Source organism: Momordica charantia (genome assembly GCF_013281855.1).
Source record: "Momordica charantia cultivar OHB3-1 chromosome 5 unlocalized genomic scaffold, Mcharantia_2.0 BLBB01000005.1, whole genome shotgun sequence".
Taxonomy (NCBI): Eukaryota; Viridiplantae; Streptophyta; class Magnoliopsida; order Cucurbitales; family Cucurbitaceae; genus Momordica; species Momordica charantia.
Genome location: NW_028275163.1, coordinates 24,314,475 through 24,341,894, shown reverse-complemented (window position 1 = coordinate 24,341,894; position 27,420 = coordinate 24,314,475). Strand labels below are relative to the sequence as shown.

Here is a 27,420-nt window from a genome sequence, read left to right as displayed (position 1 = left end):
CTTCAGGCAACAACACAGCTCAAACGGTAAAACTAAACATAATTCAAATGGTTAAGACATTAATAAGGTTAAATATTCAATCTCCCACCTTAGAAGAAAATGAATGTGAACTTCATGCTTTATGGCACAATTACAAGAGTCAAATAACATTACATTACAGTCCTGCATAGATCCAATCACCCCAAGATGAGACACAGCCCCACCTCATCCCCGATATCATATAACTCAAAGAATAGTGTTACACTGTACAAAGAAATGATTTTACACAATACAGTGTTTATTGCTGAACAAAATCAAAATTTTGGCTTCTTTTCTCAGGGAGGGCTTTGTTGATTCTCGCACTTCAAAAGAGCCACTCTTTGAGACCTCACATAACCTTGCCTATTATTAAGAATATCAATGTAATTTCGCAACCGGTACCGGTCTGAATTTGTTAGAGGAAATGGTGGGTTCAAAATGAGAGATGGTGCTTCTACAAGAAGGAAAACCAGTAATTGTGCCGCCTTTGAATACAAACCAGCTGCACTTTCCATTTCACCCAAGACTTCCTCAACCTGTTCCAGTCGTCACATTACATCCAGAAATCAGTTAAACCGATATTATCGCATCCGAGTGTTGCACTCTACTAATAAAGTAACAGAATGATGAAATCCTAATAGGAATGCTTTTTGATATTATGCAGATTAAAAGGCACTACTGACAATTTAAAATAAATGCAAATTAGGAATATAAGTACTCACGCCTCCATGCCTTCCAAAATCTAGGGCAGATCGAAATATTGTCTCTATTGCATCTGGCATCTCTGTATTACCTGCAATCATGCATAAGCATAACAAAACTGAGTAAAATTTTTTTGTTAATGGTTCAATTTGATGAAATAACCCTCAAGTTAACGGTGGGAAAAATTCATAGTAAAAAACATACCAGGCTCAACAGCCTTAGCAAGTTCTTCAGCATATTCAACTTCCCGAAGAAACTCCCTCTCAACTTGAGAGGAGACATCCACTGGCTCATGCGGGTTAACAATCAGTTGGGATTCTTTCCCAAGAGAACTCCCCTGCCTTTTTCTGAGGCTTCTCCTAAATTCTGCAGATTCTTGGCCTGGACTTCCTTGTAAAGCTGAAGCCGCCTGTGTATGGCATATGTCCAGAGCTTTTTTCCAGATCGCAAGAATAACAAGCTGAATTGAGAATGCTTCAAGCTGCCTACCGGCAGTGATCTGTTAAATAAAAAGATGAAACTGTAAGTTTCTAATGCCAATGTAGAACTTATTTTAGTATTTTCCGATACAACGTGATTACACCATAGTGGCACATCCAAGAAAGACTAAAAATCTTCATTTTAATACTAATCCAATAATAACGCATCATAATGATAAAATTACTTTGCTTCAATCATAAATAACAAAGAGAATAATATCTTACTGTTTCTCTAACCATCAAAATCTAATTACTCGGGCATGGAATTATGAGAATGCGACGTAGAGAAGCTTGGCATAAGAAACAGAAATACATGAGTATATTTGTTAGACTAGAACCACCAACTGGGACAGATACCATACGATATGTTTACCAACATAAACACACATTACAAACAAGTGTACCATTTTACTTGAACAGTAACAGTTTTGTACATTGAGCATTTGCATCCTCCAGTTTTAAGCAGGATACTGAAAAATAGCGTTTGCTCCAAAAGATGTGCCATCTATGAGAGAGAGACCATATACATAGAATAACCTTCGACTCCATTCTTTGATCATAGTGCTCCCAGTAGTATAACTTATATATTTTGTACATTGGCTACTTGCTTCCTCCAATTTTGACCAAGAGACTGAAAAATAAAGTCAGCTCCAAAAGATGTGTCCTCTATGAAAGAAAGTGTACATGGATAATAACCTTTCCATTCCACTCTTTGTTCATATTTCATAATTCTTTTAATATATCTACGATAGAGAAATATCTCTCACCCCACCACGCTCCAAACAAAAAAGAAAACATCCCTCAGATTTCATTACTGGATGGTAAAAGAAAGCATTTAGCTGCTCCTAGCAGAAATCAACTTACCTTCTCTTTTACTAATTCTGTAATTGTAGATGCAGATTGCTGCAATGACTTGATTCTTGCCGTGCAATTTGCAGATGGCTGTTCCAAAGTATCTTCTATATCCATTGACCCCAGAGCAGAACTTTGACTTCCCAAGCTTCCCATACGAGAGCTACTACTGGTAGCTCTGCGAATGATAGGCATCGGTGCAGTCATGGCACCTAAACTTACAGATGTTTGAGGAGAACTCTGTGATTTGCAAGAAGAAGGGATCGGCTTGGAAGCACTTGCTAAGGAAGATGAGGCATCATCCATGGGGGGTCCAGATACAAGAACGTAATCTTGATCAATCAAATCCAGAGAATCCACAACTGTGATTCAGAAAAAATATAATTTAAGAGGGAAAAAAAAAGAAAGACAATAAATCCAAATTATAGGATGGAAAATAATATACTTTATACCTCTAGGCTGACTATTCACGGACTGTGGGTTTGCAAACCTTAAAGCACCATTCAGATTTCTATCAGATAGTACATTTCCTCCTGACAGAACACGAGTGTCTGATATTAAAGTAGCACTTTCCACTTTATCTCGAACGCTGCAGTATCTGGAAGTAGTATCTCTGTACCCTCTATCAACTTTTTTATCAGGGGAAAATCCATAAGTAGACTTCACTGATGCTCTCCTCCTTACAAAGGATGGACTTCCCTCAGGACCACTAGAATCATCATCCAGAGAGAAAGGTAGATAATCATCTTGTGAATTTTCCTCCAGATTCCTAGCAGGATCAGATTCTGAAAAATTAAATCCATCCACTAATCTTGATGACCTTCTTCTGTATGCATATAAATTGAAAGTCTATTATTTTGATAACATAAACAGAGATTGACAAAAACTGAAATCTTCACTAATTTACCTCAACATTTCATCAGGTTGAATAGCACACAGGAAGGGGTGATTAAAAAATTCTTCGAATGTCAGTCGCTCCACTGCATATAAAATGACAATGAAAACAGTGGAACTAAAACGAGAATAAAACCAATGAAGTTAATAGGAACTTAGCATAATTATTAGCATGTGATAAGAAATGTAAGAAATTAGTTTCATTAGATCAATATAAGAACAAATAAAATTTATACCCGTACAACTGGTGTTTTAAGAAGACTCTGCACATTCGCTATCCATATAAAATAACTCAAGAAATGTCTACCAGAGCTACCTTAAAGCTAGTAACTGAAGGGTATTGCAGCTAATAAAATAAAGGACAACCATTCATATCATACTCTATTTCATTTGTCAAATGGACTGGACTCGTTTCTTATTTGTAAAATAGCTATATCTGAAGAAACCATTTTGGATTGCCAAATAAGATACAATCAAACTGAATTAAATTGAACCTCTTACATATAATTAATAATTCAGAAGGTCAAAAGTTGCTAAAGTATAAATCAAGGTATTCGGTATCAAGATACAGTTAGTTTATCATACATAAAGCACTTGTTCGTTCTTCAGATGGAAAAATCCAAGATGTAGCAATGCACTAAAAAAATCCAATGATTAAGTCTAAAAAAAAGTTCATTTACCTGGATTACGACGTAGTAATTTCCTGCACAAATCCTTGCAGTCAGAACTTAAGTCACTAATATCTGAAGGGAAATGTAATTCGGTTGATTTGACAATGTTCTGGAGCAACTGCACAATCCATAATACAAATATAGTAGGTTAGGAGATGGCATTTTCTCCAATTTTCCCCTTTTTAGGTTTACCTATAGTCTCTCGAATGTTAAAACAAAGACAATGAAATTCTAAAAAGAAATAATCATAAACATAATAAAGCACTCTAGGCATGCAGAAAAGGAAACATAAAACTTGTACCTGTATTTGGTTGTTTCCTGTGAATGGAGTTCTTCCTGTTACAAGCTGGAATAAAATAGCACCAACACTCCAGAGATCTGCCTGCGTATTCAGTTCAAGGTTAATAGAATGAAGATTGACTTCATATTACGATTGCAAAAAATATGCAAACATGTAGATATTACCTTTGCATCGTATTTCTGGAGTTGCATGATCTCTGGAGCCATGTAAAGTGGTGAGCCACACAAGGTTTCTGCAAGACCTTTAGGTTGCAGAGACCTAGCAAAAGAAATTGGAGAACATAAAGCACAAATGAAGGGATCATAGGAGAGTCATCTGACATGAAGACAATAAATTTCAAAGGGGGGGAAATGTCATTACCAATCACAACAATTAAACACCAACATTAGTTTAAGTTACAATCTTTATTTTGATGACTGGTGAAGCACTTCTTCTCTGATGAGTCTGATAACAGATATTCATTACTAGCTTTCTGTTTCTCTCATGATTGTGAATATAAGAACAAAAACATGACACAATTCCTTTTCACGGTATGAAAATAAAAATGAAATAAATTCATAAAGGGTGGAAGGTAGATACTATTCTTCTACCTTGCAAATCCAAAATCAGCAATCTTCAACACTGAATTGTCGTCACTTGTAGAAAGCAGGAGATTCTGCCAACAAGAGAAAAAAATGAGGAATGTCTTTTGTTTATAAGAAAGAGAAAGAAATATATATCAGAGGATGAGGCATGTCAAAAATGGAACAAATAAACAGCATACTAGCCCACCAGAAATCAACATACAAACTGAATGTTTATCAAGAAACAAAACTTCTACACATAGAGATTGGACATACTACGACATAATAAACACCAGTTATCCCCTTATTCATATTGGAAACCATCAAGCATTTCACAAAGCTAGCTTGATGCTGTTATCTTGCTAGCTGATATGCCCAAAAAAAAGTTCAAAATGAAGTTTAATATGGCTTCCCTTCTGTAATAGCACTAGAAAATGAGATATAACCAAAAGAAAAAAAAATATGAGCTGGGTAAGAATGAATCAAAACCTGTGGTTTAAGATCCCTGTGTATCAGATTGTTGTCCCGAAGGATTTTTAAGCCAGCCGCTGCCATTCACAAACATATCTCTTACTATTACTTCCAGGTACATCCAAAGTTTTAAAAAACGCCCACCCCCACAAAAAAAAAGAAGAGAAAAAAAAGTTCAAGCATACCAAGCTGCTGCATGAAATGCTTAGCAATTGCTTCTGGGACTCTTCCATGGCGCTGAATATAAAAAGAAAGGTCACCACCTTTGCAATACTCCAGTACCAGATGTATCTTCCCAGGAACCTGAATGGAGGTAACTGTCTTAACGGAAGCCAAAAAAGAAAACACTACAAATTTCTCTCAAGCTATCTCTTTCAGCTAATAAAGATTGTGAAGGGCCACAAGATTACCAATTCCAACGACTTCCACTTTCAACCCCTCCCCCATGTAAATGAGAAAACAAAACAATAGAATTCCGGGTAAGATTGCATGACCTGGTGTAATGGATTCCCATGAGGCGGAAAATGAATAATCTTAACTTCCTAAAAATGATGACACCCATTGGACTCTTCAGACTTCTTACCAACACCAAATCCTATCAGCCTAGAAATTGTTTCGCATTCCACCTATAACGTGAGGAAGGCCAAAAAGTTGAGAAAAGAGAACAGTTCTTTCCCTCCCAGTACATTGTGCTCCGGATAATTTAACGTCAACAAAAACCAAGCACAATCTTGTGAAAACTTGTTCCTTGTCCTTAAAATGTTATCTAGAGCTTCTCTAAGCCCACAAAGTCGATAACAAATGAATCATAAGCTTCTCAACTCCCATCTAAATTTTTCTAGGCATCCACGCATAGAATTCAAGTAACTAAATAACTTTCACTAACCTCTATGATATCGTGCAATCGGATGATATTAGGATGATTAATCCTCTTCAAGATAAAGATCTCGGACATAAGACTATCCTGCAATTTTTTGCTGAGCCGGCTCATGGGAATTTCCTTGATCGCGACCTCCGTTCCATGAACTCGATGTCTCGCGTGCCACACCACCGAGAATGAACCCGCCCCAATTTGCCGACCGACCAGATAGTCTGCCACCACCCGAGTTCTCCCCGTCGCGTGAGCCATTCAGCCAAGCCCTAGCAGACACAAATCCGAATACTCCCGACCGGAACAAAACCCCCCCTCCCGCCAACCACCGAAATTGCAGCTTGCAGATGAAATTCGAAGAACCGTACACGGATTTCCAAACGGATCAAATCAAATTCGTAGTTTGAAACGTGGAGCTAGAGCGAGAGAGAGGTTGGCTGGAGGAGGATTTGTTTAAAGCAGAAGCAGACAGTAAAATCGTGATTAACTTGGTGTGCAATAATACATTTTTAACGCGGGATTTGAAATTTAATTGCTGACCCATTACTGAGATCAGCGAGCTCCTCGATTTGATGGCGCCTTTTTTAATTTGACCGATTTAACTGGGAACAGAAGATTTGGAGCAAGCAAAGCAAGCCCTAGACGGAAAAAACAGCAGAATAACAATTATAGCGTACGAACACCTCCACCGTTTAGCTGGCTCGGAACGGATACTGATGCAGGATCAGGACGGCTCCCCCATTTTGTCATCTCTGCGTACTTCTCACCAAGTTCTTCAAATGACAGAGAATTGAGACTTTGCTAACATCACTCAATAGTAAAATGACTTTTTAATTATTAGAAGTAAAATATCTTTTGCTACTTGTTTTCATTTAAAGTATCCATCTTTGTGCTAAAATTATACCTTAGTCTCAATGTTAATCCAATATGCGACGAATTAATCATCTTTTCAGTATCTACTCACTAAAGTTGCATCGATTAATTAGCTGTACTTCACTATAGTTTGTTAATTAGTAATTAGTGAATAAATTATTTTGCTAGAGAATTGGGAGTTCTTAACATGTGGATTTATTGCACCTCCGAATGACCTCTCATGGAGTCTACTACACTAGCCAAGAAAGAGTGTACAAACCTGGATGTATAACTAAAGAAAAGTACACAGATATTAAGTGTTATGATTTCTTCTAATCAATTTTAGTTATTAATTTCTTCATAAATAAGGGGATTATAATATTTCAAATTGAGCTGCCAAATTGGTTAAGACATCTATAACCACTCTCACGTCTCATATTAAAAAGTAAAAATCATAACATTTTGACTAAAACGAAATACTACATTTTTATTTTATTCTTAGGAAAATTATAGTGTGTAGCAAAAATCTTTTATGTATGTCGCGTATTTCTTTTTTTTCAAATTTAACACAAATTTTACTTATATAACCAATATATCATGTACTTGTATTAGTAGTATATCATATGTATATCACATACATATTGCAAATATATCAGACACTCATATTAGTAGTATATTACGTACATATACCAGTAGTCAGATGTATTACATGTATATTATAAATATATATCATTTGGATAAAATTATCATTTTAAATTAGACTCTCGTTTGAAAAAAAAATACTATATTTAGAAAAACTCAATCTAGTTGCTATTTTACTAATTTACTATATATCTTTTCATATTTGCAAGTGCCTTTTAATTTTATGAAAATATAAAAGTAAAGCTATTTTTTAAATAAAGTCACTTTTTCAAATACTTCAAAATGAAAATAAATTTGTATTTAAACAACTTTATTGTATCTATTTGTTTAATTTCTTGGAATTTTTTAACTTTAATTCTCAACTTCGAGTTAAACATTAAATTTAAATAGGGACAATCCATCTTAATAATTTATCTATCATTTAAAATTGATTATTGGGCGACCACTGTCATCGCCGTCTGGGTGGTGTAGTTGGTTATCACGCTAGTCTCACACACTAGAGGTCCCCGGTTCGAACCCGGGCTCAGACATTTTTTTGCTTTTAACATTGTTATATTTTGGCGCGCATGGGTTGCTTCCATTTCTTAACCTGGTGGGAGATGTGGATCTCTCGGTAAAAGGAAAAAAACCAAAACGCGCTACGATTTCTTCCCCTCTTTTTCCTTTTTATTACAGTCCAAATTAAAATTGCCGTCTCATCTCAAGAGTCTACACGTTTCAGAGACCACAAGTTTCCCTCATTTCCTCTCTTCTCCTTCGACGCTTGCTTTCCTTCTAGGGTTTACGCTTTCCATTTCAGCTAAGAAGAGATCGTCTCTCCAATTCTTTACTTGAGATAGCCAGCCATGGATTGGGGCAACGTTACTGCGGAGGATCTGATCGATGCGCTTCGAGAGGTTGATTGGTCATCGCCTCCTCGACCTATCTCCGAGTTCTTCTCCAGGTTCACCGTCCCCCGATCTTCCGCCAAGTGGAACAGCCGCCTCAAATGCAATCTCTATTAGTACGATCACTGTCTCCTTCAATTTATTCGAGTTGCTTTATTATCTTTTCTTTGGCACATAAGTTTTGCTGAGAGTCGTGATTGTTAGAGTGACGCTGATTCACACTACGAGGTGCTTCTAATTTCAACTTGTTTTATATTGGTTTAGTTCGATTTTCACGTATCGAGTACGTACTTTGATGCTTTGGTAAGGAGCTATATGCTCTGAAAGCGAAATGGAATATGATTACGCTATATGCAACTTGTCAAAGGAAATACGTGCTCAATCGAGCTATTTTTCTGCCGTGCTTGGGTCGGCTGTTTTGGTTAATTAATTTACTTGTTAGACAGTCATGCTGAAATCTATATCTGCGTTGCTTATTTTATCGTGATTAATGTGTACTCAAAATAAAGGATCGTGGCTAATATGACAACATTCAGATCTCCTTTATATTTTATATCTACCTTTGGTTTGGAGATTTCATACCTTCAATCGTTAATGTGTCATTTCATTTATAAACTGGTTGCTATGCAATGCCTTGTTCAACTTACTAATTTTGAATCTTAATTTCTTGCACTTGCAGTTACCGAACCAACTACTTCATTATGATTGTTTTCATTCTCGGTGAGTGATTAAACTGTCATACATCTGCATCTACATGTGTACCGCGTATGTTTCTTTTTCTTGTTTTAAAATACGTACAGTTTTTATAAAGCGTTGGTTTGTTGATAACAGGATTGGGTTTTCTACGAAGGCCGCTTGCTATTGTTGCTGCTTTTCTGACAGCACTCAGCATTGCTTTTCTGAATGACAGGTGAGCTGTTATACACACTCTGGATAGCAATTAATATCATGAGCCTTTTCTATGATGGGGAATGCTGTTTATTCTTTGGCCTTGAATTTCCTTGTGAGGAATTATATATTTTATTCTTTTTGTGTCCTTTTTTCTTTTATCAAAATACCTGGGAAAGCTAATGGTTGGTTAGATGTAAAGTTGCTCTTTTAACCTTAGCTTGTATAAAGTTTTAATAATTTGTTAACTAAACATCTAGTTAATTACATATTAGAATATTGAATAAAATGTTTGTTTCTCATGCCTTTCCATTTGCTTGCAAGTGGGATTTTCTGGTCCAATCATTTTTTTTTTTGGCTAAATGTCTTGACAAATTCAAGTTTGTAAAAAGGAAAGTGAACTTCAACCCGCAAAAACTTTGTTTTTTCATTAAATAAGGGATTGTTTCTCTGTATCCTCCATTGAGAATAACAGATGGTGCTTATTAATAATTTTAATTTATTAATGAACATGTTAAACTTCATGATTACACTTGTTATTCAGAGTAGTAGGATTTGTAGATACAAAATTATGAATATATTATTATGCTCTTTGTATCTGATGATTGAGGAGTCGCATATTATAATGTAGTGACATGTATGGATCCTTTGTTTGAATCTTATATTAAGTTCGACAGGGGACTGCCTTTTTTTTTCCCTAAATATTTTTTGCCACAGCTTTGCAGGCACTTTCAGTGAGAAAGTAACCAGAACTGTTAGACAGTTCTCCCCACATATGGCTGCAAAGATGAGACCTCCTCTTACGTATGTCTCTCCATAAATGTTTATGGATACACTTATCCACGACTTCTGATTTCATAAATGTCCCTAGGCTGTACTTGTGCCTTAGGGCTTCTTTTGATTTTGAATACAATCTTTTCGTTTCTTATAAAAAAAAAAGATTTTATATGTGTTAAATAATTTTCAGGCCTGTTATCCGTGGACGCCCGTCATCTAAAAGAGCAATATACATATGTGGACGTCCTCGATGGGTTTTTGTCATGGTGTTCGCTTCTGGTAAAAATACTTGTTATTAGTAATTGGTGTACTTTTATATCCCACATTATCTATGCTACATATATTATGTTGGAGTGCACTGTTCCAATTGGACTTCGTATGTCCTTTCGAAATTTTACATTATATATGTCTTCTGCTCTATGTTTTCTGAAAATTTTCTCCCATATTATGTAGTGAGTTTCATTCTCTGGTTCATTTCTTGCGGTCTGTTGACTGTACTTTGGTCGCTTGCCTTTGGACTTCTTGGTATGCAGCTGCTTATAAAGAATTTGTTTGTTTTTCTAAGCTTTTATTTTATGGTTGATTTTCTCACTCACCCCTTCCCCTCCTGATAAATTTCTCAGCCACTTTGCTTCATGCAAGCTTCAGAACACCTAACTTGAAAGCTCGTCTAAACACATTCCGTGAGGAATTCCGTGCTGTTTGGCGCAATTATAGTGAACTGTAGTCGCCTGAATTTTGTAGAATGTGAGTATATTCTGCCTTCATTTTTAAACTTGGTGTTGTGGTCTACCCTGTTACTTTTCTGCATTTGCTGCATCTCCAAGGGACCCAGGGTATATGTTATTAATTTTATTCTGTTAACTTCTGCAAGGAGTTGTTCTCTTTTGGTTTCTTATATTTACGGGTCACTGTGGGAATTTGGAAAAATTGGGAAGTTTAGACCTTTAGGCCCATGAACTGGCAATATACTGGATGTGATACATTATCGATTCTCCTATAATTAGTAGCAACTGAAGAGTTTTTTTTTTTTTTTTTTTTTTGTAATCTCCTCTGCTCAGTAGTGTGGTTATCTCATCTTCTTATCAATGGAATTTTGGTCGTTATTGAGAAGAAAAAATTTCAGTCTTGGTTTATGGCTTCTTTTTTGCAATTAGTCATGAAAACTAGAGCTTCACTGATGTTAAGAGTCTTGTAATCTTGGTCTATGCCCCCCTACTGGTCCATTTAAATTTGAAACAATTACATACAGAAGTTAAGTTTTTAAAAATTTCTCCTTATTTTGCCCCCGCTAAATTTTCAAAATTGAAAGATTATGTTTATAAAAAGCTATCAAAATTGAAAGATTATACTTACAAAAAGCTAGAATGTAAAAGTTTGATCCCTCCCTTAATTTTGGCTCGGCCCCTATGACCCTTGTTATCTTCTCTAGACAAGGTCATATCTAATTGTTAGGAAACTAATGTTGCCACGTTAAGAAAGTAATGGGTATTGGTATTTGCTATTACTTGATACTGAAAAGATAGATGTCAGCAGTCTGAAATTTTGTGGCACTTGAAAGAAAGCTTAAGCTTATATTTGTGTGACGCAATTAGTTATTAGAATACTATTTTTAATTGAATAAATTTATCCTACCCAAATTTCATACTAAACTTTTGATATGCGCAAAGATTCACGTCTCTCTTATTCTGGGGTATTGATAGTTTATAAAAGCTTAATTAAGGCTTCATCTAAAGAAAGAAGAGAACTATCTCCATGTCCTCCTCCGCAACCACCCATAGTGACATTTTCCTCTGAAACTAGAATACTGTGGACAAATGTTAACCATTGCCTTACTGGTAATGTTCATCTACCGATTACAGAAAGCCACTGTAATTGGCTTCATCTGAACTTTTGATATCCTGTACTTGTAGCGTTCAAAGATTCCCACATCTCTTAGCTGGGGAGTTGATAATTTATGAAAACTTAATTGAGGCTTCATCTAAGTAAATAACCATCTTCATTCTGCCAACGCCCCCCACCCCACCCCCCCAATAGTGACATTTTTTACTGAAACTTGAATTGTATGTGGATGAATGTTAACCGCTGCTTGACTGGTAAAATTCATGTTGAGGTTACAGAAAGTCACTGTATTGTTTTTAATTCTATGTATCATGTGAAGCCTTATCTTCTAGAGATCAAATTATTTGCATGGAATGATGGAAGAGCCATCCTCTAGTTATCTTTTAATATATGCTCTATCGCTCTTGATTGGTTTGCTTGCATGTGAATTTAGTGATCTGAAGTTAGCAAAATATTATAATCAAAGATTATGTATAACTAGACCATTCATTTGAGGTGTCTCTCTTCCAACTGCTATTATGCAGATGCAATGCCAATTATGTATTCTGCTGCTATTTGTCCTTTGTCGTTAGCTTCTACAATTTTAAAAAGGCAAAATTGTTTTGGATTAGTTTCCTTTCACTAATTGAATAAATTTGATGTAAGCTTGCTACTACTAAGATTGGTATTGTCAATAATCTAAAATATCACGTAATAATAGCCATCTCTTTTTCTGTACAGGCGTCCTCTGTTAATTATGATGTTCATACTGTAAATCCGTGCTTCACTTCACCCGACTGCTTTGCTGCTTTTTCTAAAGAACACTTTGCTGGGATGGAAAATCTCAAGTGATGACTGCCAAATATGCAAGATTTTGCTGCTGGTAGTAAATTGTGGCCCATGTTTCTGGAGATTTAACTGTTTCATTTGTCATCTGTATTGTGAAGACTGAGGATAGATACAGTGGAAGGTTTTCAGTGAAGCAGACTGAACATTCTTAGAATTCTCGGCATTCCAATGCCTCATTTAGTTATGAACTTTTTTTACTTCCCTATTTCTTCATTAAAAAGAAAAAAAAATAATGGTCCAGTTCAGGAGCAGTTTATGGTTGAATAACATGCGTGCCTTCTATGAATCTCCAATTTTAATTTGTTTGAAGTTTGATCCCTATGATTCAAGCTTGGGGGCCATTAGTAGCCACCCAAAACTATTGATGAGATCTTATTTCACTGAATATTTCTGTTGATCTCAGCGTGTGCTCCCTCACCACCGCTGTTGTTCCTCCATATATTTGTCAGCATGGACCCAGCGCTTTGCGAGGTACAACCACTTCCTGCAACTTCATATTTTGGGGTACGCGGCTCTTGAGATTTGTGTGCTATTTGTATTTTTTCCCTTGCAGAAGGCCTTGGCAACAGTGAACTAATGAGAAAGCGTTTATTGCAAAACCGCTGGCTAAGATTTGTACTACTTTTTCTAATTGAAGCTTTAAAATGGACCAACGAAAATCTTCCCGGGGTTGAGCGACGTAATGTTCTCATGGCTATAACATAGAACCAATAGGAATTCTGTTGGTGCTAACTTAAGTGGAAATTAGGGGTGTTCGTCCGTTGGGTTGGGTCGGTCATACATAAAAACCGTCGGGTTTGAATTAGATGGTCAACCTAACCTAATCCATGTCAAGTTTTTTTTTTTTTTTTTAATTATCACGGCGGAGACGAGTAGTTAAGAAAGATTAAAACTAAATAGACGATTGAGGTTAAGATACAAAATGGAAAAAAAAAAAAATTGGTTGGGTTGGATTGACCCGATTTTTTAAAAGTTGAACATGTGATTCGACCCAACCCAATTGGATTGGGAAAATCATAATCCAATCCAACTTGATGTTTCATCTAATCCAATCCTTATGGTTTGAGTTGGGTTTGTTGGGTTGTCGAGTTTTTTGAACCCTCCTAGTCGAAACTTAGATATTTACTACTCCATGAGACTGTGGGGTCACTTTCTCAGTTTGATTTCTCTTTAACATTAATCCTTAAACTGCCTGTCGTTTGCTTGGAAGAAAAATAAACTGAATTTCTATTCGTAATATTCGTAAAAGGGCTGAATATTCCAAAGCTTCTAACTTCAACTTTTTTATTGTCAAACGAGGGGCTGCAACCATGCCACTTGTTCTCCACCGTCTTGAAGAAGGTTATTCCAGTACCTTTATACCAAAAAGTGGTGAGTGAATGTTATAAAAAAAAGCTGGCGCCTTTAACCACGAGTCTGTCGCAATCACTATAAATTCGGTCGGGGATAATTAGGTCACTTGTTAGTCAATTAAAGGGGAACTTTATTGTGTAGGTAATATTGGAAGAGAAAATCCGAAATAATTAGATAATGTTAAATCTAAAGGATAGAATTGTTGGAGACTACAGATGGATTTTAGATGCCTAAAATTGAAGAACACCGTATTTGGTGTAAGGAGTTGATATATGTGGAATGTTGATTAAAATTTAAAATAGAATTTGAGAACAGCGAGTTGGTTTTTAGTTTCCTTTGGCGTGACGACATTGTTCTTCAATTGTGCCTCAAAAGCAGAAACATAGCATCAAGGTCCATCTTGATGCTGGGAAGCCGCCACGTGTTGCTCAAGATTTTTGTTTGTTGCGTTGCGTTGCCTCGTTCTTGCTTTCTAGAGTGGTTGAGAAAGTTTTATGCTTTTCTTGGCTCTATCCTCAACTTGAGCTCAAAACTTGTACTACCCCAACTTGAAAATGAAATAAACTTAATTCGAAGGAACATATTACGATCCTTTTGAAGTTTTTACTAGATGCCTTCCTTTTTCATACAATAAAGTAAGCAATTATGTTGGCTAGCTAACAGCAGATTGCTGAGCTGCGAAAGTTGATTACAGGTTGCCCACAATACAACAACTCCATTATAATTTAACACTAGAAATTCTTCCTTCTTCTAGTAGCAAATGGAAAGCACAGCTAAGCCAACCAGAACAAAGTTGGCAAAATGGATCCCACGATTCACACGTTAAAGTAACACCCTTTTCCAATTAACTTATATTTCAAAAAGAGTAAGCAATTTGTACACATCCAATTTAGTTTGAAAATATTTAAAAATTTTGAAGCTTTCCAGCAGCGAATAAAATCAAAAGGGGACTTTTGCAATGAATCTCACCCATCTGTATAATTCCTTTTATGATTAAAGCTTTCGCGAGAGTGATAAAAAGGAGTTGCTTGGGTCAAGTCTCCCCAAAGGGTGTAAACTGTAAAGTACCTTCTTAAAGTGAGTTCCCATTTGAAAGCAACTTTCTTTATTTTACCATCATTCAAATTTCATTAGTTTTATTTATGATAAGTTATGTATATGCTCTTCAAAATTTTCAATTTTAAGTAGTCATTACGGCCAATTTATCCTATGATTACACCAAAAGATATTGGTGTTTAATCATTTTCATGTTTGGAAGGAGCGGAACCAACTTAAAACCATGAACTTATCAAATCGTACTTAGAAACCCTATCATTTAAAGTTTCATAAACACAATAAACTCTATACTTCATCTTTTTAGTATTGTTGCTAATGGAACTTCTTACTCTAATGAGTATATTATCCAAAAGTTTAATGGCATAATTAAAATTACATATGTCAATGTGCGACAGTTTTTATAAGTCACCGTCACATTTTTCATTTTCCTCTTTTTTTTTAGAAAGGAAAAATACAAATCAAAATGATACCGGTTCAGTTTGAACTAAACTATCACATTTACACCTCACTGCCACATTTTTCGTTTTCTTTTTATCATAAAAATCAATAAAATTGTATTTTAAAAAAACAACTGTAAAGGAATTCGAACCTTAGACAAAAACAATATACATTAACCAAATAAATATATGCATTAACCAAAAAGTCGAGACAATTAAGGAAATAATTGTTAATTAATAAGGATGGCCCGGCGTTTAAATCAAACGTCTATCGTATGGACTCCGAAACAATTGAATAATTAAGAGCTACATAATTGTTTTTCCCAAACGCCAAATGGCAATAATGACATTTAATTTGAAATTATCGAAATTTCCTTTTCTGTGTTCAGAAACGGACGGCGACCCGGTGGCTTCCGTGGAGTCACAGGCTGGCCCATGTTCGTTCGGCCTCTTTCAACCTAAGCCCATCTTCTCTCTTTTTAATTTTTTATTACAGCAAAATTCTCTGCATCTTCTTTTTTAAGAGCAGATTCCTTATTCCAAGGAGGTTTTTTTTTTTTTTTTTTATGCTTTTAAACTGTGTAATGTAATGACCAGCGAAAAACCTGTCTCCGGCCGCCCAATTTTAGCACCATGAGAGGCCCAAAACCAGAATCAAGTTTCAGTTTGAGTGATTGCGATGGAGAATTACTTGAATTGGGTACAGGCTTTGGGCACCGCCTGGTGTTTCATGATGCTGTTGGGTCTCTTGTGTTGCTGCCTCAGCACCAAGCCCCGCCACCACGGCGACGCCGCCGGAGGTAGCTCCAGCTGCTCTTGCGACGCCGGTTACGCAGGTGTTTGATTCACAATTTTCAGATTCTTTTTCTTTTGTTGTGATGGGATTAGGAATCTAGGAGCTGGGGATTTGCCGATTTCTTCAAGATCTGTACATGGCAACTCGAATTCGGAGTGATTTTTCTTTTCTTTTCTTTTACTTTTTGGGTAGCTGCTTAATGATGTATAATCAGTATAGAATTTTCCTTTTCTGTTATTCATTCCCCAGAAATTGAAAAATGAAAAAATTGCATTGTGTTTTTGGCCTTTGATTGTGCAGTTTAAAAAAGGAATTGGTTTTGGACTCCGAGGACAGCGCAGCCCCTTATGAATAATTTTTTTTTTTTGGGAAGAGAGCAAAATTGATGAGGAACCAACCACCTCCTCCCACCCAACGTTCTTCCAAATTTTGCTTCATAATACTCGAAAATTCTTGCCATGTACCACTCAATTTTTTATTAGTAGAAACGAGTAATCCAAACAAGTTTGAGAAAGGCTGTCAAAAATTTTAGTGACGAGTAAATATGATACGTGAGAGTAGGGATTCTAACTACAATCTTTTGATTGTGCACCATTTAAATTTGAAAATAGAAAGTCTAAATTGGATTGTTTAATTGAGTTGGGTTATAAAATTAATAAAATCAACTATTTCTTTAGTTGTACATGAGTAAAATGTTTAATTTTCTTATTTTTTAAGGTGCTAGATCACATGTTTCATTTTAAATTTTAGCTAATATTTTGGAAGTGTTTAAACATGGCGTAGAATAACAAAATTCAAAGGTAACGAAGTTCAATATATTTCTAGCCACTAGTCTTGTATAAATATAATTTGCTAGATCTTTTGTTTCAAAAAAAGAAAAATATTTTTGGATTTGAGAGAGTGGTCTAAAATATAAGCCTTTGGTTACTATTCCTATTTGTTTTTTTCTTTCTCATTATCGTTGCAAGATTTTATCCAAACATAATTAAAAGTCATACTTTATCATTCTTGACTTATAAAATGCATGATAAATATTAAAAATCAAATAGAACGTTAGAAAAAGTTTCAATATTTAATTAAAAATTTATTTTTTCAATTTCAAATTTTAGAGAATAAAAAAATACCAATGAAATCCTTTTTTATTTATACAATAGAAGAAAACGAAAAACAATAAATAATATACAAAAACATTAACACTAGTAATCATACCTTCTAAGTTTTTTTTGGATATTACAAGTTGATAGCTTTGAATTTATTAACAATGCCACTTTGAGCCAAAAGCGAGTATAGCTAGGCCCATGGAGCCATACATCTCGATCGGAAAAGAATCAATAGAAAAAGAAAGAATCGGAATTGATCGATATATTTCTCGAAACAAACGAAAAGGAAACGAAAGACGAAACATAAATCATGGATCAACTAAGCCAAGCCCTCTCGGGGACTTGCTTAAGAATAAGAAAGAGGAATCTCATGTAAATACCATGGAATAAGGTTTGATCCTATTCATGGGGATTCCGTAAATATTCCATTCCAAAAAGAGAAAGTTCGAAACAATTGGGATTTTTTTGGAGATTGGATGCAGTTACTAATTCATGATCTGGCATGTACAGAATCAAAACTTCATTCTCGATTCTACGAGAATTTTTATGAAAGCCTTTCATTTGCTTCTCTTCGATGGAAGTCGATTATTGACATATATCTCAAATCAAGAGATTATGGATTTGATCCCCACCACACATATTGTAGCAAAAAAAAAGACACTTTTGATAACTGCTAACAAGTTTTTTTAAATTAAAATTAATTCAATCATATTTGAGATAATTATGTAAGAATAAAAATTTAGGCGTACCAATCGAAACGAAAATCAATCAGAAGATCAATGAAAATAGAAATATATATATATTTTTTTAAAACATGAAAATGGAAATATTATTCCTATAATATTGTTTACTCTATTTAGAATCGGAATCAAACATAAGATGATTACAATAATACCCTGTAAATTTGTAATTAATTTACATCGTTGTAAACAGCTCCTTCTTCTCTCTATTAAGAATAGACGTACAGAAAAAAAAAATCCCCATCGTAAATTAAGTCTCTCTCGAAACAGTAAAATCCCAGAAAAATAAATCCATTATTGTAAAATCTTTACATGAAAATTCATATTGTAAAGCTTCTATATCTTCTCTCTCCCCTAAAAAACAAATTTATAGAAGAAAACAAAATCGATTGAAAATGTCAAATTAAAAGAAATTTTACAGTAAAAAAAATTCACTCATATGAATCACAAAATGCTTATTTAGAATAAAAAAAAAAGAAAGAAGAAGATAGATTGGTACCTCATAAATAGATTAGGGAGAAAACGTAAACTCATCATCTAGGTCGCAGCAGTCCGTCACAAGAAAACCCTAAAAATGGAGAGTAAAATCATGAGAAAAATATAAAAGAGAAAATAATATAGGTTATAAAATAGAAAAAAAAAGTATTATAGATGTCGCGGAATAAAAAATGGGAATGAGATTGAACACGTTGTTGAAGGACACCCAATGAATCAGAACCAATTTTTCATCAAATAAGACCCACCTCAAATTTTCTAATTCATTCTCCTATAATCTCAATCCTCTCTTGCAACTTCAAAAATCTTCTTCTCTATTATAATTACTTTAAAATTTTTAGCATTTATTTCTCATCTATTAACAATGACCCATGGATTGTTATATACTTTTATTCTTATAATAAATTCTTCAATTTTTTTTTCTTATAATAAAAATTTATAGCATTTTTGTTAGTTTATGTGATTTTTTAATGAAATAAATATATATTTAATCTTGTAATTTTTAGTTTTACTTTGTTATTATTAAATAATATTAATAGATTTTAGAAATAGAACTGATTATTATATTTATAATATTTTAGTTTATGTAATTTATTTTAATTATTTATTTATTATTAAATAAATTGTTATAATAAGAAAATTTACTATCAATAATATAGTAATAATAGAAATTAAAATTCATTATTATTATAACTAAAAAAGATTAGCATATATTTGTATACCCGTAATTAATTATAATATATCTGATTCTGGTTTTGATTCTAGATAATTTTACTAAACAACATCAAATAAATATAATTCTAATTCTGACTATAGAAAATTTATGGTAAACAACATAAAAAAAACATTCTCACGGTGATTCCTAAATTTGAGGTAAGTCCCATTATTTATTCTTTAAAATTATTTTCATTCTCATTATCTTTGATTCTTATCCCTTAATGGACCCTAAATCATTAAAAATATTGTTATTAAAAATGATATATTAATCAGATTATCAACATTTAATGCATAAATTAAAAAATAAATAAAACATGATTTTGCGTATAAAAAAGTAAAAAATAAAATAAAACAAATTTCAAATGATATATACAGTATATTTAGCCTCCCATCAAAATTTTGCTGTCCTCCAATAATCATGGTTCTAAATTTCTCATATCTATATTTTATAGGTTCGACATGAGGGGTAAATCGACAAAATATGAAACATATCAACAAAATATCACTTATATATAGATTTTATGTATTTTTAAATATAGAAATATAGAAATATTTATTTTTTAATTTAAATATTTTTTACTATTTTTTAATTTTTAGAACTGTCAATTTACCATTTCCACCCCTCTTAACGCTGCAAGTTGTTTCGCCGTCGCCGTCGTATCCTCGCAGGGATCTAACAGCTTTACGGCCGGCTTTGGCTTTGGCTTTGTCACCGGCAGCATTATTGGCAATTTTATTGCTCTTCTGCTTCTTCTCGATATCTTTCGAGAAAACACAACCCATAGCCTCCTAGCTATTCTGACTCAAATTTGAATCCAAATCCATTGTTAATCATGGCGCTAAAATGTATAAACACATCTAAATCAAATTTGGTAAAAATATTTAGAAATCCCGTTAAAAAAAAAATAACCAAAACTTTTCCAAAATATACTTGAAATTTATTTATATCTGAATTTTGTCAAACAAAATTCAAACTTTGTTAATATAGAACTATTCAAAAAAATATTTCGTCTTCAAAAAGAAAAGTAAACCGATGCGAGTAAACGCGAATATAAAACAATTATATTTGGAAGAATATGAGCATTACTTACAGCTTGAATGAGAAAAATCAAAATGAGTTGACTTTTCTTTAGTCTCCCCACTTTTTGACACCTTCCCTCTCGTAGGGTATTTATAGGGAAGTAAAAGTTGGATTTCATAAAATTTTTTAGAGGAAGTAAAAAAGGTAATCTTCTTTTCAAAATCATTAAATAAATATCATGGTATTAATACGAATATCCATAGACTTTAATGGTTTACTTTAAAATTTATGAAATTAACATTAACTAAAGAATTTAATGAGAATAATATACTTATATCTAAAATATCCTTCCATATCCTTCCATATCTGGATTGTTTTGGTTTTTTACTTAAATACTTTAATTTTTTGTCAAAAAAAAAACTTTAATTTTCTTTCCTTATTAAAAAAATCAATAAACAAATTTATTTGGATTGTCACCACACCTGATTTCGAAGCAAGCTGGACACCTTCCTCAATGACCCAATGAATCTCAATAAGACCAATTTCTTTCCCATTCAACAGATTTATAATCGGAAGCACGTCTTTATTGTTTACTTTTTAAATCTGATCATAAAATATGATTTCGAAACATTAGAAACACGTTATCCTAAATAGTGGTGGAAATATAGTAGAGATTAGAATTTTATTTGAAAATTTCGTGGAAAGTTTTGAAAAAGTAGTTTTTATTTTATCCAAATCCTTGATCAGACCGGTTTTGCCTTTGAATTCCCGGAAATTCCAACGGAAAAAGGTCGACTAACGAAAAGTTGAGAGTCAACGTCAAAGTTTTCTCCATTAATTATAACTCGTCCATTCCGAACCACCATGAAACTAGTGGGCATAGTTGGGATGGGAAGAAATCAAATTTCAACAGCTACCTAACTTTCTCAGCCCAATAAATATTCAATAAATATATAAAGGAGAGCTCTCTGCCTGAATCTGCTATGATATATAATTGAATTGTTAATAGATATTTTGGATTCAAATTTGAGTCCGAGTTAGAGGCTATGGTGGGCTGTATTTGTTTTGGAGGTCGCAGCAAGAAGCAGAAGAGAAATCAAATTGCCGGTGGCGGTGACAAAGGCGGCCGTAAATTCAGACCGCCGCGAGGATACGGAGGTGGAACAACCGGCGGCGGAATGGGTGCTGGAAATGGTAATTTGACTGTTCTAACTGATGATGGTGGCGTCGCTTTGGCCGCCACGGTTGCTTTTACGATTGCTGCAGCTGCTGTCGCCGATAGTGGCGAATGCGGCGGCAGCTGTGGTGGCGGAGAATGCGGCGGCGGCGGCGGCTGTGGTGGTGGCTGTGGGGGCTGAGTTCGTGCCGGTGCTGAGAACTTCGTTTGAATTTTTTCCTTGATAATTGCTTTATTGTGTTGTATAGGATCTGTAATTATAAATATATTTTAACCTTTAACACAAAACAGTTCTTATAAATAAAACATTCTAATGGCAATTTGGATATAGTTTAAGGGATCAAATTATTACATATTTATTCTAGGCGTTTTAGATTCAAATTTGACATTTTCGTTTATGCCTATAAAATGATAGTCCGTACAGTACCAAAATAAAAATATTTCTACTCATATTATGAAAATGTACAAGACTCTAAATATATAGAGAATAGTCTCAATACGTGGAGCAATACAATAGGTAAAAAGGCAACCACCTATTACATCGAGAAAATAGAAAATTACACCAATAGAATAACAAGATAAATAGTATTTTATCAATGCCCAACCAGTTGCAATTTCTACGATGTTCATGGAAAGAAACAAAAAATTTAAGTCGGTTTGGTAACTAATCCGTTTTTATTTTTAAAAATTATATTTGATATTTTACAATTTATTTATTATATTTTTCCTCAAACGTAAAAAAAAAATTCTTAATTAAATTTTAAAAATAGAAACTTTTAGTTTTAAATTTTGATTTAAATTTTGAAAACATTTATAAAAGTAGATAACAAACACAAAACACCGAAATAGATAAATATTTCCAATTTTAATTTAAAAAGAAAAAGGCAAAAGCGAAAAATTGTGCTTTAACACATTTTGCTAATTTTAATGGGCTGTCATAATTGGGCTTTAATACATATTGCGAATTTTAATGGGCTATCATTAATTGGGCTTTAATACACTGCAAATTTTAATGGGCTGGACTGTAATTGGGCTTTGATACATTTTTAATCAATTTCAATGGGCTGGGCCGTAACTGAGTTTAGTTCTCTCGATTTAGGGATTAGTACATTGATGGGCTATTTAAAGATCTTAATTACATCCTAGAATTTACACATTTGTCATGTATCAACGCTAAGAGGCTACCCATCATATAAATTACTTAAAAGCCTCTTGTATTTACAAATTAATTTTAATATGCAAAATTGATTAATTGGAAGGTTATAATTTAAAACACCATAATTTTAGGTTAATGATACTTTCCAAAACAAATTAAAACACCAAAACATTAAAAACAAAACCCTAAATTCCCCAAAATTGAAATCATAACCTCCCAAAATATCTCAAAATCCCGTCCAAAAATCTCCCAAATTCGAAATCTAAGAACTTTTTTCGCTTCATCCATGAGACGTTTAAAACTTCAGTTTTGGAGGACCCTTTCTACATTACTATAGGATATATGCGTTTATATCTTGTATACAACTATAAGATATATACACATATAAGATATATACACATATACAATATATACCTATATATACGAATATAATCGGGAATACTAAGAATATGAGACATTTAGAACTTCAATTTTCTATACACATAAACAAAATATATCCCCATATATACCAATCTTAACGGAAAACTAATAATTACAAATGGTATGGAGGACCATTTCTACAGAACTATAAGATATATGTATACACATATAAGATATATTCACATATACAATATATACCTATATATACGAATATAATCGGGAATACTAAGAATATGAGACATTTAGAACTTCAATTTTCTATACACATAAACAAAATATATCCCCATATATACCAATCTTAACGGAAAACTAATAATTACAAATGGTATGGAGGACCATTTCTACAGAACTATAAGATATATGTATACACATATAAGATATATTCACATATACAATATATACCTATATATACGAATATAATCGGGAATACTAAGAATATGAGACATTTAGAACTTCAATTTTCTATACACATAAACAAAATATATCCCCATATATACCAATCTTAACGGAAAACTAATAATTACAAATGGTATGGAGGACCATTTCTACAGAACTATAAGATATATGTATACACATATAAGATATATTCACATATACAATATATACCTATATATACAAATATAATTAGGAATACTAACACTGTGAGATGTTTAGAACTTCCATTTTCTGTACACATACATAAAATATATCCCCATATATACCAATCTCAACGGAAGACTATTAATTACCCATGGTATAAATAGAAGGGGACAGGAGACGAGGAACACGCTGCACGACGTCGAAAACGTCCAAAGACGTCGACAGAAAGTTTATTCAGCGACGGAAATTGAAGGTTTGGACGTGTCTGGGAGAAGAAGAAATCAATACCTCGTTGATTTGGTGTACAACGAACGACGTTGGAAACCTGCAAAGATGTCGACGGGAATGAACGGCGTTGGAAACGTGCAAAAGAAATAAATACCTTGTTCATAAAAGCCTTGAAGATGGAAAATGAAGGTCTGGCAGCCGACGTCTTTGCACCTTGGAAACGAATACAGAACAACAAACGAGGAAAGAGAATCGACAACATTTAATTCATTTAACAAAATTGAAATTGAAATTTTGAATGGGGCCCACAAGAATTAAATGAATATAATTACAAATTAAGGATTCAAATCTTTAAAATTTAAAAATTATAATAAAATAAAAAGCAATAAATAAGGTAGAAACGGTATTAAAATAAAATCCTAACCGTAAATATCTAAAAGTGTAAATTTTGAAATCTAAAGACATTCATGTAATTAAGATTTCAAAATAGCCCCAAAGATATTATCTCCTTTCAGCGATTTTCAATGAAGGAATAGATGCTTTTCAAAAAAAAAAAAGAATAAATTTTTTTTATAAATATAAATAAATAGAGGAAATTGAAAAAATAAATATTCAAAAGTTCAGAATTGCAAAAATAATCAATTTCAAAATCTTTATTAGGTTCTGGTTTAAATTACTTTTGTGCACAAATTTTGAACATTCAGAAAAAAAAAACTCTACCGTTCCGTATATATAGTTTTGAAATGTGAAAATTTGAAATTTAATCTGCAAATCTATAACTAACAAATCTTGAAATTTAGACATTGTAGTGATGATTATTAAACATTTTAAAATTTTTATCTTAGATTCTGTTTGAACCTTTTTCGTTTCAACTTTTTGCTTGAAGTTGTGGCCCTTCGACTCACTATTTTATTTTATTTTAATTTGATGCCATTGGGATTACGTTCCGGCCAACTTTCGCATTTATGTGTCATTTTCTCCCATTTCTAGAACTAATTAAATATTTTTTAACCTCCTTTGGCCATCTTATTTGATTTATTGATCCTTTACAATTATCACAAGATTCAACAATTGATCACAAAAACTCTTTCATTCAACGATAGTTGGTGATCGAGAGTAACAAACTGACAAAATTTTAATTGTTTTCAATTAATCTTAAATAACAAAAGAATAACTCCGGCTCACAATGAGATTTCCTAAGGATATCAACAATTTGAACAGTAATATGAGCAAATCACAAACAAATAATTTCTTTTGTAAAATTAAGTTCCGAATAAAACAAATGTCAATCTTTATATATTTTGTTTGGCAATGGAGAACCTGATTAGCACTTAGACACATTGTACTAAGATTATCACACCGACTAGTAGGTGGTCTAGGAATGGATGAAGAAAGGCTGCGTGAATACTACTAGATCATATGACAAGGACCTCGATATGACAAATTATTTCTTAGACGACCAGTTGATTAAGTCGTCACCAAAAAATACATAGAAATCAAAGTGAATTTGCGATCATCTGGATTAGATGCCTAGTCAAATTAGCAAAGCCTTGAACCAAAAAATTAGTAGTTTAAAAAAAAATCAAATCACGATCAAGAGTACCATGTAAATAACGCAATATGCTTTTAACAACCTGTCATTGGACAATGGAGGGAGAACAACTTCGGACGTATAAGAATAACATATTGAAGAGTTCAGCCAAGAGTGTTTTTATATAAAGGACCCTCCAAAGAAAATTTCTCACCACCAAAAGCATAGACAACTGAGCCAACAACCATGGGGTGGAGATTAGGGTATACCTAGAATGAGATATAAAAAGGCCACAACTTGGTATAAGAGGAGACCTCAATATGCCAAGAAAGAAGCTAACAGAACAAAAAACTTAGGGCTTAAAAGCATTATTGAGATAGGCACATGAAAAAGAAGAGTTACTGTAAGAGTTTCAAGCTTATTTTATTGCCAACTTTAATCCTGGTACACTAGAATATTCCAAATTGATAGTAAGATTATTAACCTCATTTGCGTAACATGATTCGTGGACTTTGGCCTCAAAGTCCCGATGCAAGTTAATATTAGTGTTAAGATCATTTGATAACATGATGGCGGTCATATATATTATTCTTAGGAGCTCAACTGAGTAGTATTACCATGATAAGACATCTACTAATTAACCAACCACTTGAAATGAGCATTCAAATTTAAGATAACGTCATCTGTCAACTGCATGACCAAACTTCCCACAAATTTGTCACTACAGGTTTGTTGTTTTCATTTCAATTTTTGCGAAATTTACCATTATTGGAATTACCACACCCTTGATTGTTTGTTCTTTGAGAATTCCCATTAGAATTGGATCCCTTCTGATTTTGAGATTGGACAGAGAGAGAAACAAACAAAAAAAAAAGTAACTAACAGAAAAGGCAATAACATGAGACTAAATGTTATTCTATACATTGTTTTTAAGACAATCAACTTTAATTTATTACCTATTTAGGTCGAGGTTGATGGTGGAATTTAATTATGGATTCGATTAGAAGCAATATATTCTCATAAAAAAAAATAATAGATATGTTGATAATGTTGTGACTTCAAATTTTCTTTTAGTTTAGTTGCATTGCATGGGAAAAGGTGTTCTGTATCACAGTCCAATTGGTTATTTGAAAAATATATACTTTATGTGAAATGGAAATTTTATCTTTATATTTTGTCACACACGTGGAGATTAAAGGTCCATATTTTGATATACACGTGGAGAAGATATAATACAATTAACTAATCTCTCGCTCATAATAATAGGTCACAAATTTGCTATCTCATAGCACACACCACAAAATAATTTCTCTCTCTAACCTCAAGCACATGCTATTTTGAAAGCAAAATTGTCTTCCAAGTCAAAATTAATGGAAAATGACTTCCATCTTTAAATTTCCTTTTCAATATCGACATACTACTCTCTCAATTGAGTCGATTTCATACCTAATCCTTAAGTAATACAGTTATACATCAAAGCAAGCATAGTTCACGGTAATTGACATATACCTCTACTAAAATATATATATATATATATATATATATATATATATAGCTACACTGTTATTTTTTATTTTTAAATTATTTTTTACATTGCTACAATGTTCTCTTAAATAATCCAAACTGACAAGTGAATAATATCAATATTACTACGACTGTTCTTATTAAAATTTTGAATGTTAATGTCGATAGAAATGTCAAAATCTCAATTTTATAAAAATATAAATAAAATCTCTATGTCAATAAATATTTAAAAAATCATAACAAATATTTGATTTAATAAGCATTTCATTCTTTTAACAAAATTATTAATATTATGTTGATATTAGTAATATTTTATTAATTTTTTTATAGATCATTAATTTTTTATGCAATCGTGAACCCATGAACAAATTTAGAAATTTTTTGGAATCAGAATCAGAAACTTTGTGAAATAGGATTCAATTACTACTATTACCCTTCCTTAGAAATTCTAGTTAATTACAAATACATTATTGTACTAATATTTTTTTATTAAAATAATACTAAGTTTTCATCCATTTTATTACTAATTTATTTATAGTAAATATTTTTATT

General features: G+C 33.1%; 2 protein-coding genes, 1 long non-coding RNA gene and 1 other non-coding gene across 7 annotated transcripts; 3 read left to right on the top strand and 1 right to left on the bottom strand.

Annotated features, from left to right (window-relative positions):
* Positions 1–89: 89 nt before the first annotated feature.
* Positions 90–6,579, bottom strand: LOC111015014 (serine/threonine-protein kinase ATG1c). 4 transcript variants are annotated; one of them, XM_088124198.1, is made up of 13 exons: positions 5,838–6,579; positions 5,137–5,254; positions 4,970–5,028; positions 4,508–4,572; positions 4,082–4,175; positions 3,918–3,998; positions 3,626–3,734; positions 2,959–3,031; positions 2,504–2,877; positions 2,064–2,413; positions 925–1,219; positions 741–811; positions 90–554 (listed from the first exon to the last, which is right to left on the bottom strand). In XM_088124198.1, exons 1-13 carry the CDS (start codon positions 6,078–6,080, stop codon positions 315–317), a joined length of 2,172 nt encoding a protein of 723 aa, XP_087980324.1. In that variant the 5' UTR covers positions 6,081–6,579; the 3' UTR covers positions 90–314. The 4 variants fall into 4 exon arrangements, with proteins under 4 accessions (XP_087980324.1, XP_022145609.1, XP_022145610.1 ...); XM_022289917.2 differs by having other exon boundaries at positions 2,504–2,874; XM_022289918.2 differs by having other exon boundaries at positions 2,504–2,820.
* A 1,193-nt stretch (positions 6,580–7,772) lies between these two features.
* Positions 7,773–7,846, top strand: TRNAV-CAC (transfer RNA valine (anticodon CAC)). The gene has a single exon. It is a non-coding gene; the product is annotated as a tRNA-Val (tRNA).
* Positions 7,847–7,967: 121 nt separating this feature from the next.
* LOC111015089 (PRA1 family protein A1) lies at positions 7,968–12,824 on the top strand. The gene is made up of 8 exons (XM_022290003.2): positions 7,968–8,319; positions 8,883–8,923; positions 9,035–9,113; positions 9,809–9,895; positions 10,059–10,147; positions 10,322–10,393; positions 10,492–10,615; positions 12,431–12,824. Exons 1-7 carry the CDS (start codon positions 8,162–8,164, stop codon positions 10,593–10,595), a joined length of 630 nt encoding a protein of 209 aa, XP_022145695.1. The 5' UTR covers positions 7,968–8,161; the 3' UTR covers positions 10,596–10,615; positions 12,431–12,824.
* A 1,807-nt stretch (positions 12,825–14,631) lies between these two features.
* On the top strand, positions 14,632–16,467 carry LOC111015075 (uncharacterized). Its single transcript, XR_002601979.2, has 2 exons — positions 14,632–14,968; positions 15,774–16,467. It is a non-coding gene; the product is annotated as an uncharacterized LOC111015075 (long non-coding RNA).
* The last annotated feature ends 10,953 nt before the right edge of the window (positions 16,468–27,420 follow it).